Raw genomic sequence first — 18,165 nt, forward strand, 5'->3', positions numbered from 1 at the left:
GAATATATACACAATTTTGTCGGTTCAGGTTAATTTCAGAGCAGTTTCTCGTGAATATTAGTTTTCAGTTCATAAACAAAGTGGGATCGTGACCAATTGAGAAGTATAACAAAGAGTGTGGTTTTCGAACTAGAATTTTGGATGACTTCACAGTTCAGATTTTGATGATTATTTTTCCTGTGGGTTGAGGTCATCACAGTGTGCATGTAAGCGCCACAAGAAACAATTTTGGGATTCTGAAAGTGCTAATCAGTTACACCAAAATCCTTTGTACAATATGAAATAAAGACTTTGGTGTGCAGTTACTGCCATGGATTGATCTTTGTCCACCAAACAATAACTTTTGATTCATACAGTATACTGTAATCTTTTTTCAGAGGACTATAAACTATCAAAATCTTGAAATAAGACAGTCTTGGTTACAAATTGTTTTATCTATTTATTGGCAATGAAGCATTTCTCCCCTATGGGGTACCTGTAGACGAACATAAGAAGTAATGTGGTGAGCCAACATCCATCCTTTAATGCTATCATATGGCATTAAGATAAAAATTATAAGGAAACACTGTCCTATGATTATTAGGCAAATAAGACCACAAGAGAAATAATACAAAGCCAAATGTGATCTGTCGTAAACACCATTGAGCATTGCGTAGAGTGGACGAAATGTACATATATTGCAGTTGAGAATACAATGTCCGTCAGACCTCAAAGCCCGCCACACAAACTTAAGGATTTTTGTTGCTGCATTCACTTTTGTCACTGTTTAACATGAAAAAAATATGTGCGCTGTGGTTGAGTCCATGATAAAACTATAGACCCCCTAAAACTAGCTGGGTGAGTTCAGAGATCGGAGGAAGGTGAGACCAGACATCCTGCTATAGGGATTGTGCTTAGTAAAGCACTGCAGTGTTCAAACTAACCTTTGTTTTGATAACAGCTTTAATTCTACATTTTTTTAATATGTGTGTTTTCTATGCTCCGTCCATGTAAGGGGAGTGCTTTTAATACCCTACTATTTTATGTTTACTACTAGCCTTAACTTGCACTTTTCCCCTCTATCTTGTCACTGTTTCCGAATACCTGGGGCTGTTGACTCACTTCTCTCCACTGTCCCCAGGACAGTGAAGCTTTCAAAGGCATCTAGACCAATGTTAGATGAGTTGTGGTATCTCTCGATCATCTTTTTGGTTTTGGTATGATTGACCACAACTCAATCATCTGTTCATAAGCTTACTACTGCCAACTGCAACTCTTGTCTGCTCAAAGTCTACCTGTGCCTGTGCAATCTCATGCTGACAGCCCATTTATGGAAGCAAACATCTGTTTCGAATTTTGTGCTTCTGCTGTCGATTTCACTGCTGTTCAGTTCTCAACAACATCTGTTGGCATATGTTCTCAGAGGTATCTGAATGGATTGGTCTTTCACAGAACTGTGGAAATATTAATGCCATTCTTCAATGCCGATGAGTACCAATTTCATTAGCTGAAATATGGAATCCCATGTGCATTATTGTCATTGAAAGATGTCCTTCCACTCCTGTCACTAAATGTAAGAGGGCTTTATGGAAGCCGAGGCTATTTACTCCAAACTCTTTCTTTTCTTGGCCAGTCTTATCCTACCTTGTTGATCATTCTCACAATTTATTATTATTATTATTATTATTATTATGGTCGAGTTGACTTCATCCTATGAGGGAATGATTGGGTGTTGAGGTAGCAACTTCATTGTACGAGGGCTATGCCGAAAGTTTTTAGCAGAATGTGTGAAAAAAAATTTGAAGAAAAAAAAAAAGAAGTTTACAACTTTTCAAAATATTCTCTATTAGCATGTATACGTTTTTCCACTCTCTGAAACCATTTAGAAAATGTGTCAGTCCAAGCTGCTTTTGGGATGTCACTTAGTGCACTCTCGTACACTGCAATGGCCTCTTCATCTGATGAAAACCGCTGCCCTCGAATTTTTTCCTTAGCCTTAGGGAACAGAAAGAAGTCACAGAGGGCAAGGTCAGGTGAATAGGGGGGATGGGGTAACATTCGCACTTTTTCCTTCTCCAGGAAGTACATCGTTCTGGCAGCCCTGTGCGCAGATGCATTGTCGTGATGCAGGAGAAGGTGCCCACTCTTGGACTTTGGATGCTGTGACTTCCATGTGGCGATGACCTTTGGAAGACAATCGTTCACGTACCATTCAGCATTGACTGTACGACGTGTGTACAAGGTCACACATATGAGATGCCCGATCTTTGTGAAAAAAGTTGCCACAATCTTTTTTCCAGAGCTCCAACTTCGTCGAACTTTTGTGGGTGGTTCCTCCCCTGGAAAGCACCACACAGAAGACCGTCTCTTTGTTTCAGGGTCATAATGGTAGACCCCTGTTTCATCACCTGTGATGATATTGTAGGTGTCTTGGGACTTCCCTCCATTGAATTTTTCGAGCATGAAACGACACCAGTCCACTCTAGTCTCCTTTTGGCTTTCTGTGAGGGAATGTGGCACCCAAAGGGCACATCTCTTAGTAAGGCTTAAGTGACTATGAACGATGGTCTGTGCTGCTGTTGATCCAATATTTAGGGTCCTGTCAATGTCACAAAATGTAAGATGTGGATCTTCTTTGATCATTTTCCTCACAGCATCAATGTTTTCAGGAGTCACAGCTGTTGCTGGCCGACCGGGACGAGGTTCATCTTCAATTGACTGCCGACCCCTCGAAAACTCGCGAAACCAATTTCCAACTGTGGCCCTAGAAGGGGAAGCTTCACCAAAAACACACAGCAAAGAAGAATGGCATTCTTCGGCACTTAAACCCTTTTTATTATCGTGAAAAATCATGGCGCGAAAGTCGCGGCGCGACAGCTCCATCCTGCACCGTCTCTAACTCAGCACAGCCTGTGCTTTCTTACCGCGCTGTGGGGGGATCACCGCTAGCCAGGGGCTGAGCGCGCACGTCCCAAGGTTGAAAAACATCGCTCTTTCGAATGAAAACGACCCCATTGTCCTCCGCCTTATGGTTTACGGGCTGCTAAAAGCTTTCGGCATAGCCCTCGTATACTTTATATGCTGAAGACACATGTCTCTCTCTCTGACCTGTACCTGACCCCAAGGCCAGTAGACTTCTAACTTCAGGTAAATTGGTGCTAGATATAGCTCTCATAGCAAACTTTGCTTCACGGGAAATAATATAAAGTCCTTTGGCTTACAGGTTACTTCCAATTGCATTATGATTATCAAGTCTTCAGACAATTAATGTTTGCTAACAAACCTTGTACCAGTTTCTGTTGCTTCAGTATGGTCACCTACATAACTGGCCTATCATAGACTATTCTTCAGTATTAATTTTGTATGGAGTGTATACATATCATTAAATTATATTCTTTGATTGTGGAATCCATATTTCGAGGCCATCTGGTCATGGCCCAAAAACATTTGGCTGCAAGATGCTTGCTCCTTTCAGTCACTGCTACCTCAGCTGCTTGCAGTCACTACTCAGACACTGGGGACTTCAGAAATATCGTCCAAATAAACTAGTAGCAGTAGCTTTGGTAACATTAGATTATCCTTTGGTTAATTACCCTGAATAACTATGAACATAATTGTTGTGAGGAACACTTGATACATCATACATTGTGTCATTTGCGAAATAATTGATATCCTCACAAACTGACAGCTCATATAGTAAAATTTAACATCAGATACATGGTCAGTCAGTGTGGCTCTTGAGAGATTTGAGTATCTCGGAGAGGCAAAACCTTCCTACAGAATTATATGCCAGATAAAAGATGGCAAAAATCCCAGTGTGGGGCAAGGTGCTGAGGTTATCAAAAGTGAGGCTATTTTTGAGATTTTGGATCTGTTTCAAAGATAAACTTAGTTATCTTAGCCCAACTGTATATACTGGTAATTGCATCTTTACTGTCTGGGAGAGGTAAAGGCAGTGAGTTGTCAGTGTGTGGTCCATCTGCCTTTGACATTACAGTGTTTCTGTCATTTGCGTGTTATATGCCATCATATGTTTCTCCCTAACTGCTCTACGGAATGTGACTTCAGATGTGATGTCCTAGATTTCCTAAGTAGGTGGCAGTTTCAACAGGGTAATGATGTTCTCTGATCGATCTGCACTTTCTTTTCAGTTTTTCAGCATCAAAGTGCAGTATTAATCATTTATTGTTAGTGGTACACGTCTTCCATTACTGTTTACACATTGTCACCCACCATGAGAGTTTTTCTTTCACCGCATCTCTCTGTCTTTTATTGAATTTTTCTCTCTGTCATGAATTCACAAAGCTGATGTGACTTACCAAACGAAAGCGCTGGCAGGTCGATAGACACACAAACATACACACAAAATTCAGCTTTCGCAACCAACAGTTGCTTCGTCAGGAAAGAGGGAAGGAGAGGTAAAGACGAAAGGATGTGGGTTTTAAGGGAGAGGGTAAGGAGTCATTCCAATCCCGGGAGCGGAAACACTTACCTTAGGGGGGAAAAAGGACAGGTATACACGCGCGCGCGCGCGCGCGCGCGCACACACACACACACACACACACACACACACACACACACATCCATCCATCCATCCATCCATCCATCCACACATATACAGACACAAGAAGACATATTTAAAGACAAAGACAAAGAGTTTGTCCCAACGGATTGGGTAAGGATTCCAGGCGTTCGAGAAAGTGGTTGGTGTCTTTGATGAAGGATGGGAGACTGCATGTAATGGGTTGAAGGTGTTGATCTACGTAGGCAGAGATACGTTCTGTGGGGGCTTGGTAACCAGCTGCAATGGGGCGGCCGGGATGATTGGGTTTGTGAATTTTAGGAAGAAGGTGGGGGAGTGGGGTGTTGGTGGGGTCAGGAGGTTGATGGAGTCAGGTGAAAGGTTTTGTAGGGGGCCTAAGGTTCTAAGGATTCCTTGAAGCTCCGCCTGGACATCAGGAATAGGATTACCTTGGCAAACTTTGTATGTGGTGTTGTCTGAAAGCTGACGCAGTCCCTCAGCCACATACTCCCGATGATCCGTTACCCCCAGAAATCATCCTTGTAACCATTGATGCCACTTCCTTATACACAAATATCCCGCACGTCCAGGGCCTCACTGCGATGGAGCACTTCCTTTCACGCCGATCACCTGCCACCCTACCTAAAACCTCTTTCCTCATTACCTTAGCCAGCTTCATCCTGACCCACAACTTCTTCACTTTTGAAGACCAGACATACCAACAATTAAAGGGAACAGCCATGGGTACCAGGATGGCCCCTTCGTACGCCAACCTATTCATGGGTCGCTTAGAGGAAGCCTTCTTGGTTACCCAGGCCTGCCAACCCAAAGTTTGGTACAGATTTATTGATGACATCTTCATGATCTGGACTCACAGTGAAGAACAACTCCAGAATTTCCTCTCCAACCTCAACTTCTTTGGTTCCATCAGATTCACCTGGTCCTACTCCAAATCCCATGCCACTTTCCTTGATGTTGACCTCCACCTGTCCAATGGCCAGCTTCACACGTCCGTCCACATCAAACCCACCAACAAGTAACAGTACCTCCATTACGACAGCTGCCACCCATTCCACATCAAACGGTCCCTTCCCTACAGCCTAGGTCTTCGTGGCAAACGAATGTGCTCCAGTCCGGAATCCCTGAAGCATTACACCAACAACCTGACAACAGCTTTCGCATCCCGCAACTACCCTCCCAACCTGGTACAGAAGCAAATAACCAGAGCCACTTCCTCATCCTCTCAAACCCAGAACCTCCCACAGAAGAACCACAAAAGTGCCCCACTTGTGACAGGATGCTTTCCGGGACTGGATCAGATTCTGAATGTGGCTCTGCCCAATGGATACAACTTCCTCAAATCCTGCCCTGAAATGAGATCCATCCTTCATGAAATCCTCCCCACTCCACCAAGAGTGTCTTTCCTCCGTCCACCTAACCTTCGTAACCTCTTAGTTCATCCCTATGAAATCCCCAAACCACCTTCCCTACCCTCTGGCTCCTACCCTTGTAACCGCCGCCGGTGTAAAACCTGTCCTATGCACCCTTCCACCACCACCTACTCCAGTCCTGTAACCCGGAAGGTGTACACGATCAAAGGCAGAGCCACATGTGAAAGCACCATGTGATTTACCAACTGACCTGCCTACACTGTGATGCATTCTATGTGGGAATGACCAGCAACAAACTGTCCATTCGCATGAATGGACACAGGCAGACAGTGTTTGTTGGTAATGAGGATCACCCTGTGGCTAAACATGCCTTGGTGCACGGCCAGCACATCTTGGCACAGTGTTACACCGTCCGGGTTATCTGGATACTTCCCACTAACACCAACCTATCCGAACTCCGGAGATGGGAACTTGCTCTTCAATATATCCTCTCTTCCCGTTATCCACCAGGCCTCAATCTCCGCTAATTTCAAGTGGCCGCCACTCATACCTCACCTGTCATTCAACATCTCTGCCTCTGCACTTCTGCCTAGACTAACATCTCTGCCCAAACTCTTTGTGTTTACAAATGTCTGCTTGTGTCTGTGTATGTACGGATGGATATGTGTGTGTGTGTGTGCGCGCGCGAGTGTATACCTGCCCTTTTTTCCTCCTAAGGTAAGTCTTTCCGCTCCCGGGATTGGAATGACTCCTTACCCTCTCCCTTAAAACCCACATCCTTTCGTCTTTCCCTCTCCTTCCCTCTTTCCTGATGAGGCAACAGTTTGTTGCGAAAGCATGAATTTTGTGTGTGTTTGTGTTTGTTTGTGTGTCTATCGACCTGCCAGCGCTTTCGTTCGATAAGTCACATCATCTTTGTTTTTACATATATTTTTCCCACGTGGAATGTTTCCCTATATATATATATATATATATATATATATATATATATATATATATATATATATATATATATATATATATAATGTGACTTACCAAATGAAAGTGCTGGCAGGTCGACAGACACACAAACGAACACAAACATACACACAAAATTCAAGCTTTTGCAACAAACTGTTGCCTCATCAGGAAACAGGGCAGGAGATGGAAAGACGAAAGTATGTGGGATAGGGTAAGGAGTCATTCCAATCCCGGGAGCGGAAAGACTTACCTTAGGGGGAAAAAAAGAACAGGTATAGACTCGCACACACTCGCACTTAATAGGTCAAGTGTGCACTACACACAATAGGGGGTACATGGATAATGGGGGCTGTGTAATGGACTGGATAGTTTTTAGTTTTTAGGGTATCAGAAAAGTACAGGATTAGCTTCAGTCTCAAAAGTTGCAGAGCTTCAGTCTCATTCCTACGTGGAATGTGTATGTGTGTGTAAAAGCATACACTATGTATGTATGTATGTTCGCGATCTCCTCCCAAACCCATTTTTTGATGTCAGCCAATTTTGCCAAACAGCAAATCTCACACATATCAGCACTGTTATCAGCTCACTACTGTGACCGCACGAGTTACAGAGTTAGAGCACTCATTGAGGATGACCCCACACTCATGGTTGAGTGGGAAATTGTTTCAAGCTGTAGCAGACAGCAAAAAACTTTATGATTGGCAAATCAGAAGACCTCCGCAGTTCATACGATGAACAGGTTCCAGGCACTATCTGTGGCTGACAAAGATCCTGGGGCAGATGCAGTCACTCTCCTTATTCCAGAAGAAGAAGACTCACGGCTTGCCAGATTTGGACATTCACAGAGCGTGAGAATACTGGTGGTTGAGAGCTCCAATCTCAGGCAGGTGATACGGCGCTTCAGTGATGTGGCTGCTAAGGAGGGGAAGAAATAGTGTGTGCACTATATGTGTACACTGGAGGATTCATTCCGGATGTGGAACAAGTGCTTTCAGATACCATGAAGAGCACAGGATCCAGCCAATTGTAGGTGGTGGCTTATGTCTGTATTAACAATTTATATATCTTAGAATCAGAATATTCTCTCTAGTTATAGGCAGCTAGCTGAATGGTAAAAACTGCCAGTCTTGCTTGCGCAATGAACACAGAGCATATCATCTGTAGCATTGTCAACAGGACTGATGACACAGCAATGATTTGTGCAGTTGAAACGGAGGAACAGCTGGAAAGCACTCCTATATACTGAAAATGCAAATAAGCATCAAATACAAAGTAATTTTTTCATAGCTCGACATAGAATATGTTTGAAACCAAACAGGAGACCGACTGTGGATCTTCAGTAAAGAACCAGTTGGAGGGTCTGAATCGGAGGCGTAGACAATTCTGTGACCGTATAGGCTACAGATTCCTCAACTTGCATGTTAGGGTGGTGGGTTTTTGGGTTCCACTTAATAGGTCAAGTGTGCACTACACACAATAGGGGGTACATGGATAATGGGGGCTGTGTAATGGACTGGATAGTTTTTAGTTTTTAGGGTATCAGAAAAGTACAGGATTAGCTTCAGTCTCAAAGGTTGCAGATAGAACTCAGGAAGAGGGTTGATATAGCAACAATCAGTATTATCCATCTCAGTTGAGACCAACTGTGAATGTTTGGTATGTGTTCTAATTTTAGCTGTAGTATTGCATTATGGCATGTTGTATAACATATAAAAGTCATTTATTTATTTCCCTGGATGATTGTTTAGAACATAAACCACTAGGAATAAATGTGTGAAATTCAATAAGGTAAAGTTGTCATGCACTTCTTGAAATCAGTGTTGCACTTGTAAATTGCCACAGATATGTTGGGAAAGAACCTGAAAGCTGCCTAAAAATCAGGGATGTGTTCAGCTGAAATTTTTAGATGGAAACTAACTGTGTTCAGAAAGGATAGATTAAATATCGTTGGTGGCGGCATGTTCTTTGCTGTTGCTGAAAATAGTTCATCTTGTAGGGAATTTGAAGTAGATAGTACCTATGAACTACTTTGGGTAGATGTTACACTTCACAACTAGAGTAAACTAGTTTGTTCAACCAACCTCCCAACCCAGGAGATACAGTTGCTGAATAGTTTTGACCTCTTAGCAACATGTACTCATGAGTAAATATGGAGCATCATGACGGATACAGTGATTAGTGACCACAAGGTCGTTGTAGCTACACTTAATACCACAACATCCATACCCGCTAAAAGTAAACACAAAATACATCTATTTAAAAAAGAAGATAAAAATTCAAGACTCCATCCTAAGAGTGTGTCTCCCTCTTTTCCCAACTAACTATAGAAGTGTATACCAGACGTGGATTAAATTCTGAAAATAGTACATGAGGCACTTGAGATATGTATACCAGATACATTAATTGGAGATGTTACTGATCCCCTATGGTGCACAACAGGTCAGAACACTGTTGCAGATGCAATTAAAAAAGCATACCAAAGTTAAAAGAACACAGTCTCAGAGATTGGCCATGTTTTACTCAAGCTCGAAACTGAGCGTGGACTTCAATGTGAAATGATTTTAATAGCATCTACAATGAAACCCTGTCTCGAAATTTGGCAGAAAATCAAGAGATTCTGGTCATACGTAAAGTACACCAGTGGCAAGACATGATCAATACAGGGTATCACAAATTGATTGTGTATTGCTAGGTTTCCAGAAGACTTTTAACACCATTCGTCACAAGATACTTGTAATGAAAATGTACCTGTGGAGTATCACTTCACTGGAGCATCTAGATTTCCTGTCGGATGTCCCTGTATGTAATAATCAACAAAAAATCAAATTCCATGCCCTTTGGTGTTCCTAATGTATATAACCAGTTGAGGGGATAATCTGAGCAGTCCTCTTACATAGTTTGCAGATGGTACTGTGATATACTGCCTACCAAAGTCATCAGAAGATCAAAACCAGTTGCAAAATTAACCATGTTGTTGCTGTTGTTGTTGTTGTTGTTGTTGTTGTTGTTGTTGTGGTCTTCAGTCCTGAGACTGGTTTGATGCAGCTCTCCACGCTACTCTATCCTGTGCAAGCTTCTTCATCTCCCAGTACGTACTGCACCCTACATCCCTCTGAATCTGCTTAGTGTATTCCTCTCTTGGTCTCCCTCTGCGATTTTTACCCTCCACGCTGCCCTCCAATACTAAATTGGTGATCCCTTGATGCCTCAGAATATGTCCTACCGACCGATCCCTTCTTCTTGTCAAGTTGTGCCACAAACTCCTCTTCTCCCCAATCCTATTCAGTACCTCCTCATTAGTTATGTGATCTACCCATCTAATCTTCAGCATTCTTCTGTAGCACCACATTTCGAAAGCTTCTATTCTCTTCTTGTCCAAACTATATACCGTCCATGTTTCACTTCCATACATGGCTACACTCCATACAAATACTTTCAGAAACAACTTCTTAACACTTAAATCAATACTCGATGTTAACAAATTTCTCTTCTTCAGAAACGCTTTCCTTGCCATTGCCAGTCTACATTTTATATCCTCTCTACTTTGACCATCATCAGTTATTTTGCTCCCCAAATAGCAAAACTCCGTTACTACTTTAAGTGTCTCATTTTCTAATCTAATTCCCTCAGCATCACCAGACTTAATTCGACTACATTCCATTATCCTCGTTTTGCTTTTGTTGATGTTCATCTTATACCCTTCTTTCAAGACACTATCCATTCCGTTCAACTGCTCTTCCAAGTCCTTTGCTGTCTCTGGCAGAATTACAATGTCATCGGCAAACCTCAAAGTTTTTATTTCTTCTCCATGGATTTTAATACCTACTCCGAATTCTTCTTTTGTTTCCTTTACTGCTTGCTCAATATACAGATTGAATAACATCGGGGAGAGGCTACAACCCTGTCTCACTCCCTTCCCAAGCACTGCTTCCCTTTCATGTCCCTCGACTCATATAACTGCCATCTGGTTTCTGTACAAATTGTAAATAGCCTTTCGCTCTCTGTATTTTACCCCTGCCACCTTCAGAATTTGAAAGAGAGTATCCCAGTCAACATCGTCAAAAGCTTTCTCTAAGTCTACAAATGCTAGAAACGTAGGTTTGCCTTTCCTTAATCTAGCTTCTAAAATAAGTCGTAGGGTCAGTATTGCCACACGTGTTCCCTTATTTCTACGGAATCCAAACTGATCTTCCCCAAGGTCGGCTTCTACCAGTTTTTCCATTCGTCTGTAAAGAATTCACGTTAGTATTTTCCAGCCATGACTTATTAAACTGATAGTTCGGTAATTTTCACATCTGTCAACGCCTGCTTTCTGTGGGATTGGAGTTATTATATTCTTCTTGAAATCTGAGGGTATTTCACCTGTCTCATACATCTTGCTCACCAGATGGTAGAGTTTTGTCAGGACTGGCTCTCCCAAGGCCGTCAGTAGTGCTAATGGAATGTTGTCTACTCCCGGGGCCTTGTTTCGACTCAGATCTTTCAGTGCTCTATCACTCTCTTCACGCAGTATCATATCTCCCATTTCATCTTCATCTATATCCTCTTCCATTTCCATAATATTGTCCTCAAGTACATCGCCCTTGTATAGACCCTCTATATACTCCTGCCACCTTTCTGCTTTCCCTTCTTTGCTTAGAACTGGGTTGCCATCCGAGCTCTTGGTATTCATACAAGTGGTTCTCTTTTCTCCAAAGGTCTCTTTAATTTTCCTGTAGGCAGTATCTGTCTTACCCCTAGTGAGATAAGCCTCTACATCCTCCATTTTTCCTCTAGCAATGCCTGCTTAGCCATTTTGTACTTCCTGTCGATCTCATTTTTGAGACGTTTGTATTCCTTTTTGCCTTCTTCATTTACTGCATTTTTATATTTTCTCCTTTTGTCAATTAAATTCAATATTTCTTCTGTCACCCAAGGATTTCTACTAGCCCTCGTCTTTTTACCTACTTGATCCTCTGCTGCCTTCACTACTTCATCCCTCAAAGCTACCCATTCTTCTTCTACTGTATTTGTTTCCCCCATTCTTGTCAATTGTTCCCTTATGCTCTCCCTGAAACTCTGTACAACGTCTGGTTTAGTCAGTTTATCCAGGTCCCATCTCCTTAAATTCCCACCTTTTTGCAGTTCCTTCAGTTTTAATCTACAGTTCGTAACCAATAGATTGTGGTCAGAGTCCACATTTGCCCCTGCAAATGTCTTACAGTTTAAAACCTGGTTCCTAAATCTCTGTCTTACCGTTATATAATCTATCTGATACCTTTTAGTATCTCCAGGCTTCTTCCATGTATACAACCTTCTTTTATGATTCTTGAACCAAGTGTTAGCTATGATTAAGTTGTGCTCTGTGCAAAATTCCACCAGGCGGCTTCCTCTTTCATTTCTTACCCCCAATCCATATTCACCTACTACGTTTCCTTCTCTTCCTTTTCCTACTACCGAATTCAATTAACCCATGACTATTAAATTTTCGTCTCCCTTCAGTACCTGAATAATTTCTTTTATTTCATCATACATTTCTTCAATTTGTTCGTCATCTGCAGAGTTAGTTGGCATATAAACTTGTACTACTGTAGTAGGTGTGGGCTTCGTGTCTATCTTGGCCACAATAATTCGTTCTCTATGCTGCTTGTAGTAGCTTACCCGCACTCCTATTTTTTATTCATTTTTATACCTACTCCTGCGTTGCCCCTATTTGATTTTGTACTTATAACCTCTATTCACCTGACCAAAAGTCTTGTTCCTCCTGCCACCAAACTTCACTAATTCCTACTACATCTAACTTTAACCTATCCATTCCCCTTTTCAAATTTTCTAACCTACCTGCCCGATTAAGGGATCTGACATTCCACGCTCCGATCCGTAGAATGCCAGCTTTCTTTCTCCTGATAACGACGTCCTCTTGAGCAGTCCCTGCCCGGAGATCCGAAGGGGGGACTATTTTACCTCCGGAATATTTTACCCAAGAGGACGCCATCATCATTTAACCATACAGTAGAGCTGCATGCCCTCGGGAAAAATTGCGGCTGTAGTTTCCCCTTGCTTTCAGCCGTTCGCAGTACCAGCACAGCAAGGCCATTTTGGTTAGTGTTACAAGAACAGATCAGTCAATGTTCCAGACTGTTGCCCCTGCAACTACTGAAAAGGCTGCTGCCCCTCTTCAGGAACCATACGTTTGTCTGGCCTCTCAACAGATACCCCTCCATTGTGGTTGCACCTACGGTACGGCTATCTGTATCGCTGAGGCACGCAAGTTTCCCCACCAACGGCAGGGTCTATGGTTCATGGGGGGAGGAAAAATATGGTGTGAAAAGCGGCAGTTGATTCTAAGTAATTGTGTGGTTATCCACATGAGTATGAAAAGAAATCTGCTAAATTTCAATTACATAATTACAAAAATCTAAAGGCTGTGAATTCAATTAAGGGATTACAATTAGAAATAACTTAAAACGTGCACATCATGCATGAATTGGGTGACAGTCATTAAAACAAAGGTATTATTCACTGTGGTGAGATTTTTCACAAAATTTCAATCGCCAGCTTTCTCCTCTAATGTAAAAATATTTTGTCAGCAACCTATATAGGAAGAAATGAATATCATAATAAAATAAGAGAAGTCAGAGCTCATACAGAAATAGTATAGTATTCATTTTTCCACGCACTCTTAGTGTGGAGCAGTAGAGAAATATGCTAGGGTGGTTTAAAGAACCTTCTGCCAGGCACTGAAGTATAAATTCCTGAGTATTTAAATATTGACAGAATTATTTAATTGGATAAATATAAAAAAATCTACTCACCAAGCGGCGGCAGAACACATACATAAGACGGTTGTAACTGGCAAACTCCTCCTTCAGGCAGAAGGGTTGAAGGGGAAGGGAAAAGGTCTGAAGAGTCTAGGAAAGGGGGCAGATTTTTAAGTATGTCGAGTTCGTTAAATTCTGTCACAAATGATTGCAAATCAAGATTATCATGGCAATAATCACAGTTTCTCTCTCCATTTTGGTTGCACATTGTGCGAGTTTTGTGTATAGACCCGCTAACCATAGAACTTTGTTTTCTTTTTCCCCATTCTTTATGTGCCCATGTCCCTTTCTTAGTTTCATTCTCCAATTTCTCCAGCATTTCTATTTGTTCTAAGTGTTCCAGTGACGACACTTTCCCCCTTCTCTCCCCAAAAGTATTTCTTGTACTTGGAATGGTTATGTGCTAGGTAATACTTCAATAAGATGCCATTCTGCAAAATAACAAACCTCCCTTTTTTGGATGGTGAAATTTTGAATTTAAGAATTGAAAATTTTGGTCTGGTGTTGCACAATGCAAACTAAGATGACTTTTAAATTTGGTGTTGTAATAATAATATCTATGTAATCTTCGTAATCTTCCCCACTGTTCAGCTTAGCATCACCTTCCATATGATTGATGATGAATCTAATTTTACTTATCATTACATTTCAGGAAGTCTCTCTTTTACTGGTTTTAAAAATAACACTGGGTATTCCCCCCCTTCTGGTTTAAAAGTAAGAAATGAAACATATTTACTTGTTTTAAATTAAAGTTCCTCCAGAAACACTGTTTTTAGTGACTGTACTGACATCATTGTTTATTCATTCTTGCTATGCCGACAATATTGGGAGTGTGAGGAGACTTTAATGTAATGTTGTTTTGATGTAATATACTCTGTGTAATCTTTTCTGTTTCTTGTGTTGTTATGTTAAGCATTAACTGTTTAATGTTGCCAGAGCTAATTGTATTGTCTTTAATTTTCTACACGTTTCAATCATAATAAAAACTGTTCACTCATTTCTTGTAATTTTGTATATCCATTGTCTGCCTTCTGGTTCAATACATTCAGTCCTTCCCAAGTAATTTTTGCATCGAAAAGATGCTTGGGAAATGTCACATACAATTTCTTCTTGGGATTTGGTGAACTCTATAAAAAAGTGGATTTTCCATGCTGTAAAATACCATTTCTTAGACTTAACTGTAATCCCTCTTAAAAGTTATACCATTGGTTTATTTAGTTGATACCAACTAAAATAATTATAATTAATCACATCGACATTTCAGTTGTACTGCTATACTACAGTCTTTTTGTTTCATGTTTCTTTTGGTAGATTTGTTGTTGTAGGGATTATTTAAATTTTATTGTATCTTCCAACATCACCACTTTCAAATAAATATTTCCTTCCAGCTTTATTCATTGTCTCTTTATTATGTTCAAAAATTAATTTACTGTAAGTAGATTACATTTTCTCCCTTGAATGGTTGGATCCTTTTCAGTTCAGCTCTGCCATACCCTAATTGTTACATACATGTTAGGTGGCAGTGACAGAGTAACTTGCTAAAAGTGACACATTTCCTCTGGAAAGAACTGTCACTGTGTCATTAAGTGCAAAATACAGTGGGAGAACAATAATTGGTTAAAGTGACCATGTGCCAAATATGGTAAATTTTTTTGGGGTCACCTTGAGCAGCCCAGGTAGCAAGAGACAGCTTCTGCAGTTGGTTTCTCCAATGTAGCCATTGTTTAAGTCTGTCAGCAGACCAGAAAGAGCCATGGGATTGGATGCCATGTATCTGCTCATGATGCCATTGCACATTTGTCTCTGTGAGAGGGAAAGTCAAAACATTCACATATGAAAGTAGAACAGTGGCTGCAGGTTGAGAGGTTATTTAAACTTTTGATCAAAATCCATGGAAAGGCAATGTAGGTGAACTCACATGGGCCTAGATTTCATTGACTGTGCACCTGTTTAGAGGCTGGCCGGATGAAATATTTTTCAAAAAGTTCCAGATGTATACAGTGGTGTGTCTACCTTACTGACCAAATCTAGACCTGAACAATACCACTCTCTTCTGGGCTCCAAATTGAAATGGTCTATTCATGGGCACATTGATTGGTTCAGAAATCTTTCTTAGACTCTGTCTGATCGTGGCCTTGTTTTTGGTGTTAGGCAATTTGATAGGTGTTGCGTTGTATGTGTAAATAAAATGTGTAAAAAATTTTCTTTTCAGGTTTATACAGGTTGGCCGCTCATTTTTCACACAGCCAGAAGAACCTATTCCGCTAGGAAATGGAATGCATATGTGGCTGGGATTTTATCAGAGTGTAATTCTCGGTTGGAAACCATTTCTGAATGTTGACGGTACGTATTTAGTGATGTAACTCAGTTTTTAGCTCTGTACTTCTGTCATGTTGTAAGACAGTAACAAAGTAATTGGTGTGAAACCAAGAACTCATTTTGGTGATGTACAGACAGTTGTGAAACACAGACTAGAATTTCTCTCTCTCTCTTTCATGTACACAAGTTAGAGCTCCATATCGTTTCTACATTCCAGTTTGTCATAGTGATAATACTGTTGTACGAGAGAAGCGCTTGCACACTAGATTCAGTTCCTTCACAGCTTTAAATGTTTACATCACTCTACAATAAGAGATATTGTCATGAACTTAAATCATCACTCACCATTGAGCAGAATCTGTGGGTGACACACAGTATAGCTGATGAAAATGTGTCCTGGCATTGGCTGTAGTTAGAAATCACTGTGATACCAACCCCTGAAAGCAGCAGTGCCTTACGTAACTTAATGTCCAGTTGAAGATAACTGGCCATGTGTCAGGGGCAGAGTGGAGAGAGTCCTACATTTGCAGAGCCTGTTCTCATAAGTTTTGGAGTGTCTCCCTACATGTGTGTGTTGAGCTGCATTCTGCCACATCTGCAGCAGTGTGCACATCTGAGGCAGTTGGTATTTTATTTCCTCAGCACTGTTTGGTTCCCAGTAAGGGGAAGACGAAGACAGTATGGCGCTTGTTGTGAATGGTTATAGACACAGTGACATCACCAAAGAATGGTGCAGTGAGGTATTAGTCCAACTGGAGGCACTGTTGGTAAACTAGAAGAAAAAGATCCATTAGCAAGTTTTCTTTCTTTTTTGTGTTTGCCTGTCGATGATTCAGTGCTTCTGCTTCTCTGCGAGTGGTGTCCTTTTCCTTTATCCAACAATATTATTAAAAGCATAGTTGCTACTCACCATATAGTGACAGTTAGCAAGTCAGCTTTCAGCCAAAAAGGCCTTCAGTGGAATTACACTCTCTCTCTCTGTCTTGTGTGTGCGTGTGCGTGTCCGTGTGCATGTTTTGGCAGAGAGCTTACTAGCTCATAGTCTTATGGTTGTGCCTATCTGCAACTTGCCATCTCTGCTATATGGTGAGTAGCAACCGTCCTTTTCATATTATCATCATTCCATCCTCTATACTCCCATGTTTATACCAGAATTTTACCAAATGGCTTTCAGGTGCCAATCAAGAAAAATGTTTTCTGGATAGTACCTGAAACAGAAGCTTAATAGATGTAGGTCAATGAACCAGTGATTTGTTATCTGTAGGTCGCCTATTCAGGGAAAGTTATGTATGTGAAAAACTATTTTGTCTCTGCCACATTAGCTGCGGAATCTTACTGCTCTGGTATCCATTTTGAACTGTCTGTGTCAAATTTGCGATCATATGTTTACTCGACTAGCCTACTGCCATTTGGTAAGCTGCAGGTATCTGTAGAACAGGTGCTGCCTCTAGGTGGAGGAGATGCCATATTGCATCTGCTATGAGTATGTTTACTCTTTTGGACTTACTGAGACCTGGGGGATTGTAGATATGATCATGTCTACTACTGTTTAAAACTAGCTGAAAGAGATGGAGCCACAGAGAGGAGAAATGCAGTAGAAGTTGATGTACTGTGTGAACATTCATTTTGATGATATATCTGAATGGATTTTTAAAAAAAAAATGACAAAATGCTTTAAAGTACATCACTCTAGCAGACAGTCAGTGTGTGTGTGTGTGTGTGTGTGTGTGTGTGTGTGTGTGTGTGTGTGTGTGTGTTTGTTTGTTTGTTTGTTTTGGGGGGGGGGGGTCTATGTTAATGCCACTTGGATTTAGTATATTTACTCAGGAAATGAAAAGTAAGAAATGTCAGTCTCTGAAATGAAATGAACCCACTTACATATGCAATTATGGGCCCTTTCACTGAGCCATTTGCCTATTGGAAAATTATGGAAAACAGGATTGTTGTGGTAAATAAATACTAAAGTCTGGTATCACCTGTTAATAGTACAATCAGAATCTCTTACGGGCTCCAGCTGTTTGTTGCTCTCTCTCCATCTGTATCTGTAGGTAGAGGCCCAAAACAGTGATATCGAAAATTTGATGTGGTAAAGTTCTTTCGCTTCGTCACATCGCGGCACAGATCCTATCACCAGCACAGAAGAAGGTGTTGGCTGTATAACGCAATCAGCACATTGACTCTGGTTGAGATCTGC

General features: G+C 41.2%; 1 protein-coding gene across 4 annotated transcripts in view; it reads left to right on the forward strand.

Moving 5' to 3' along the window:
* The window catches only part of LOC126202940 (protein argonaute-2-like), a 250,858-nt gene that overhangs the window by 124,671 nt on the left and 108,022 nt on the right, over positions 1-18,165 (forward strand). For all 4 annotated transcript variants that reach the window (XM_049937038.1, XM_049937035.1, XM_049937037.1 and 1 more), the window contains exon 9: positions 15,865-15,995. In XM_049937038.1, coding sequence (XP_049792995.1) covers positions 15,865-15,995 — 131 coding nt within the window. The remainder of the gene's footprint in view (positions 1-15,864; positions 15,996-18,165) is intronic.

Source organism: Schistocerca nitens, chromosome 9, assembly GCF_023898315.1.
Source record: "Schistocerca nitens isolate TAMUIC-IGC-003100 chromosome 9, iqSchNite1.1, whole genome shotgun sequence".
Classification (NCBI taxonomy): domain Eukaryota; kingdom Metazoa; phylum Arthropoda; class Insecta; order Orthoptera; family Acrididae; genus Schistocerca; species Schistocerca nitens.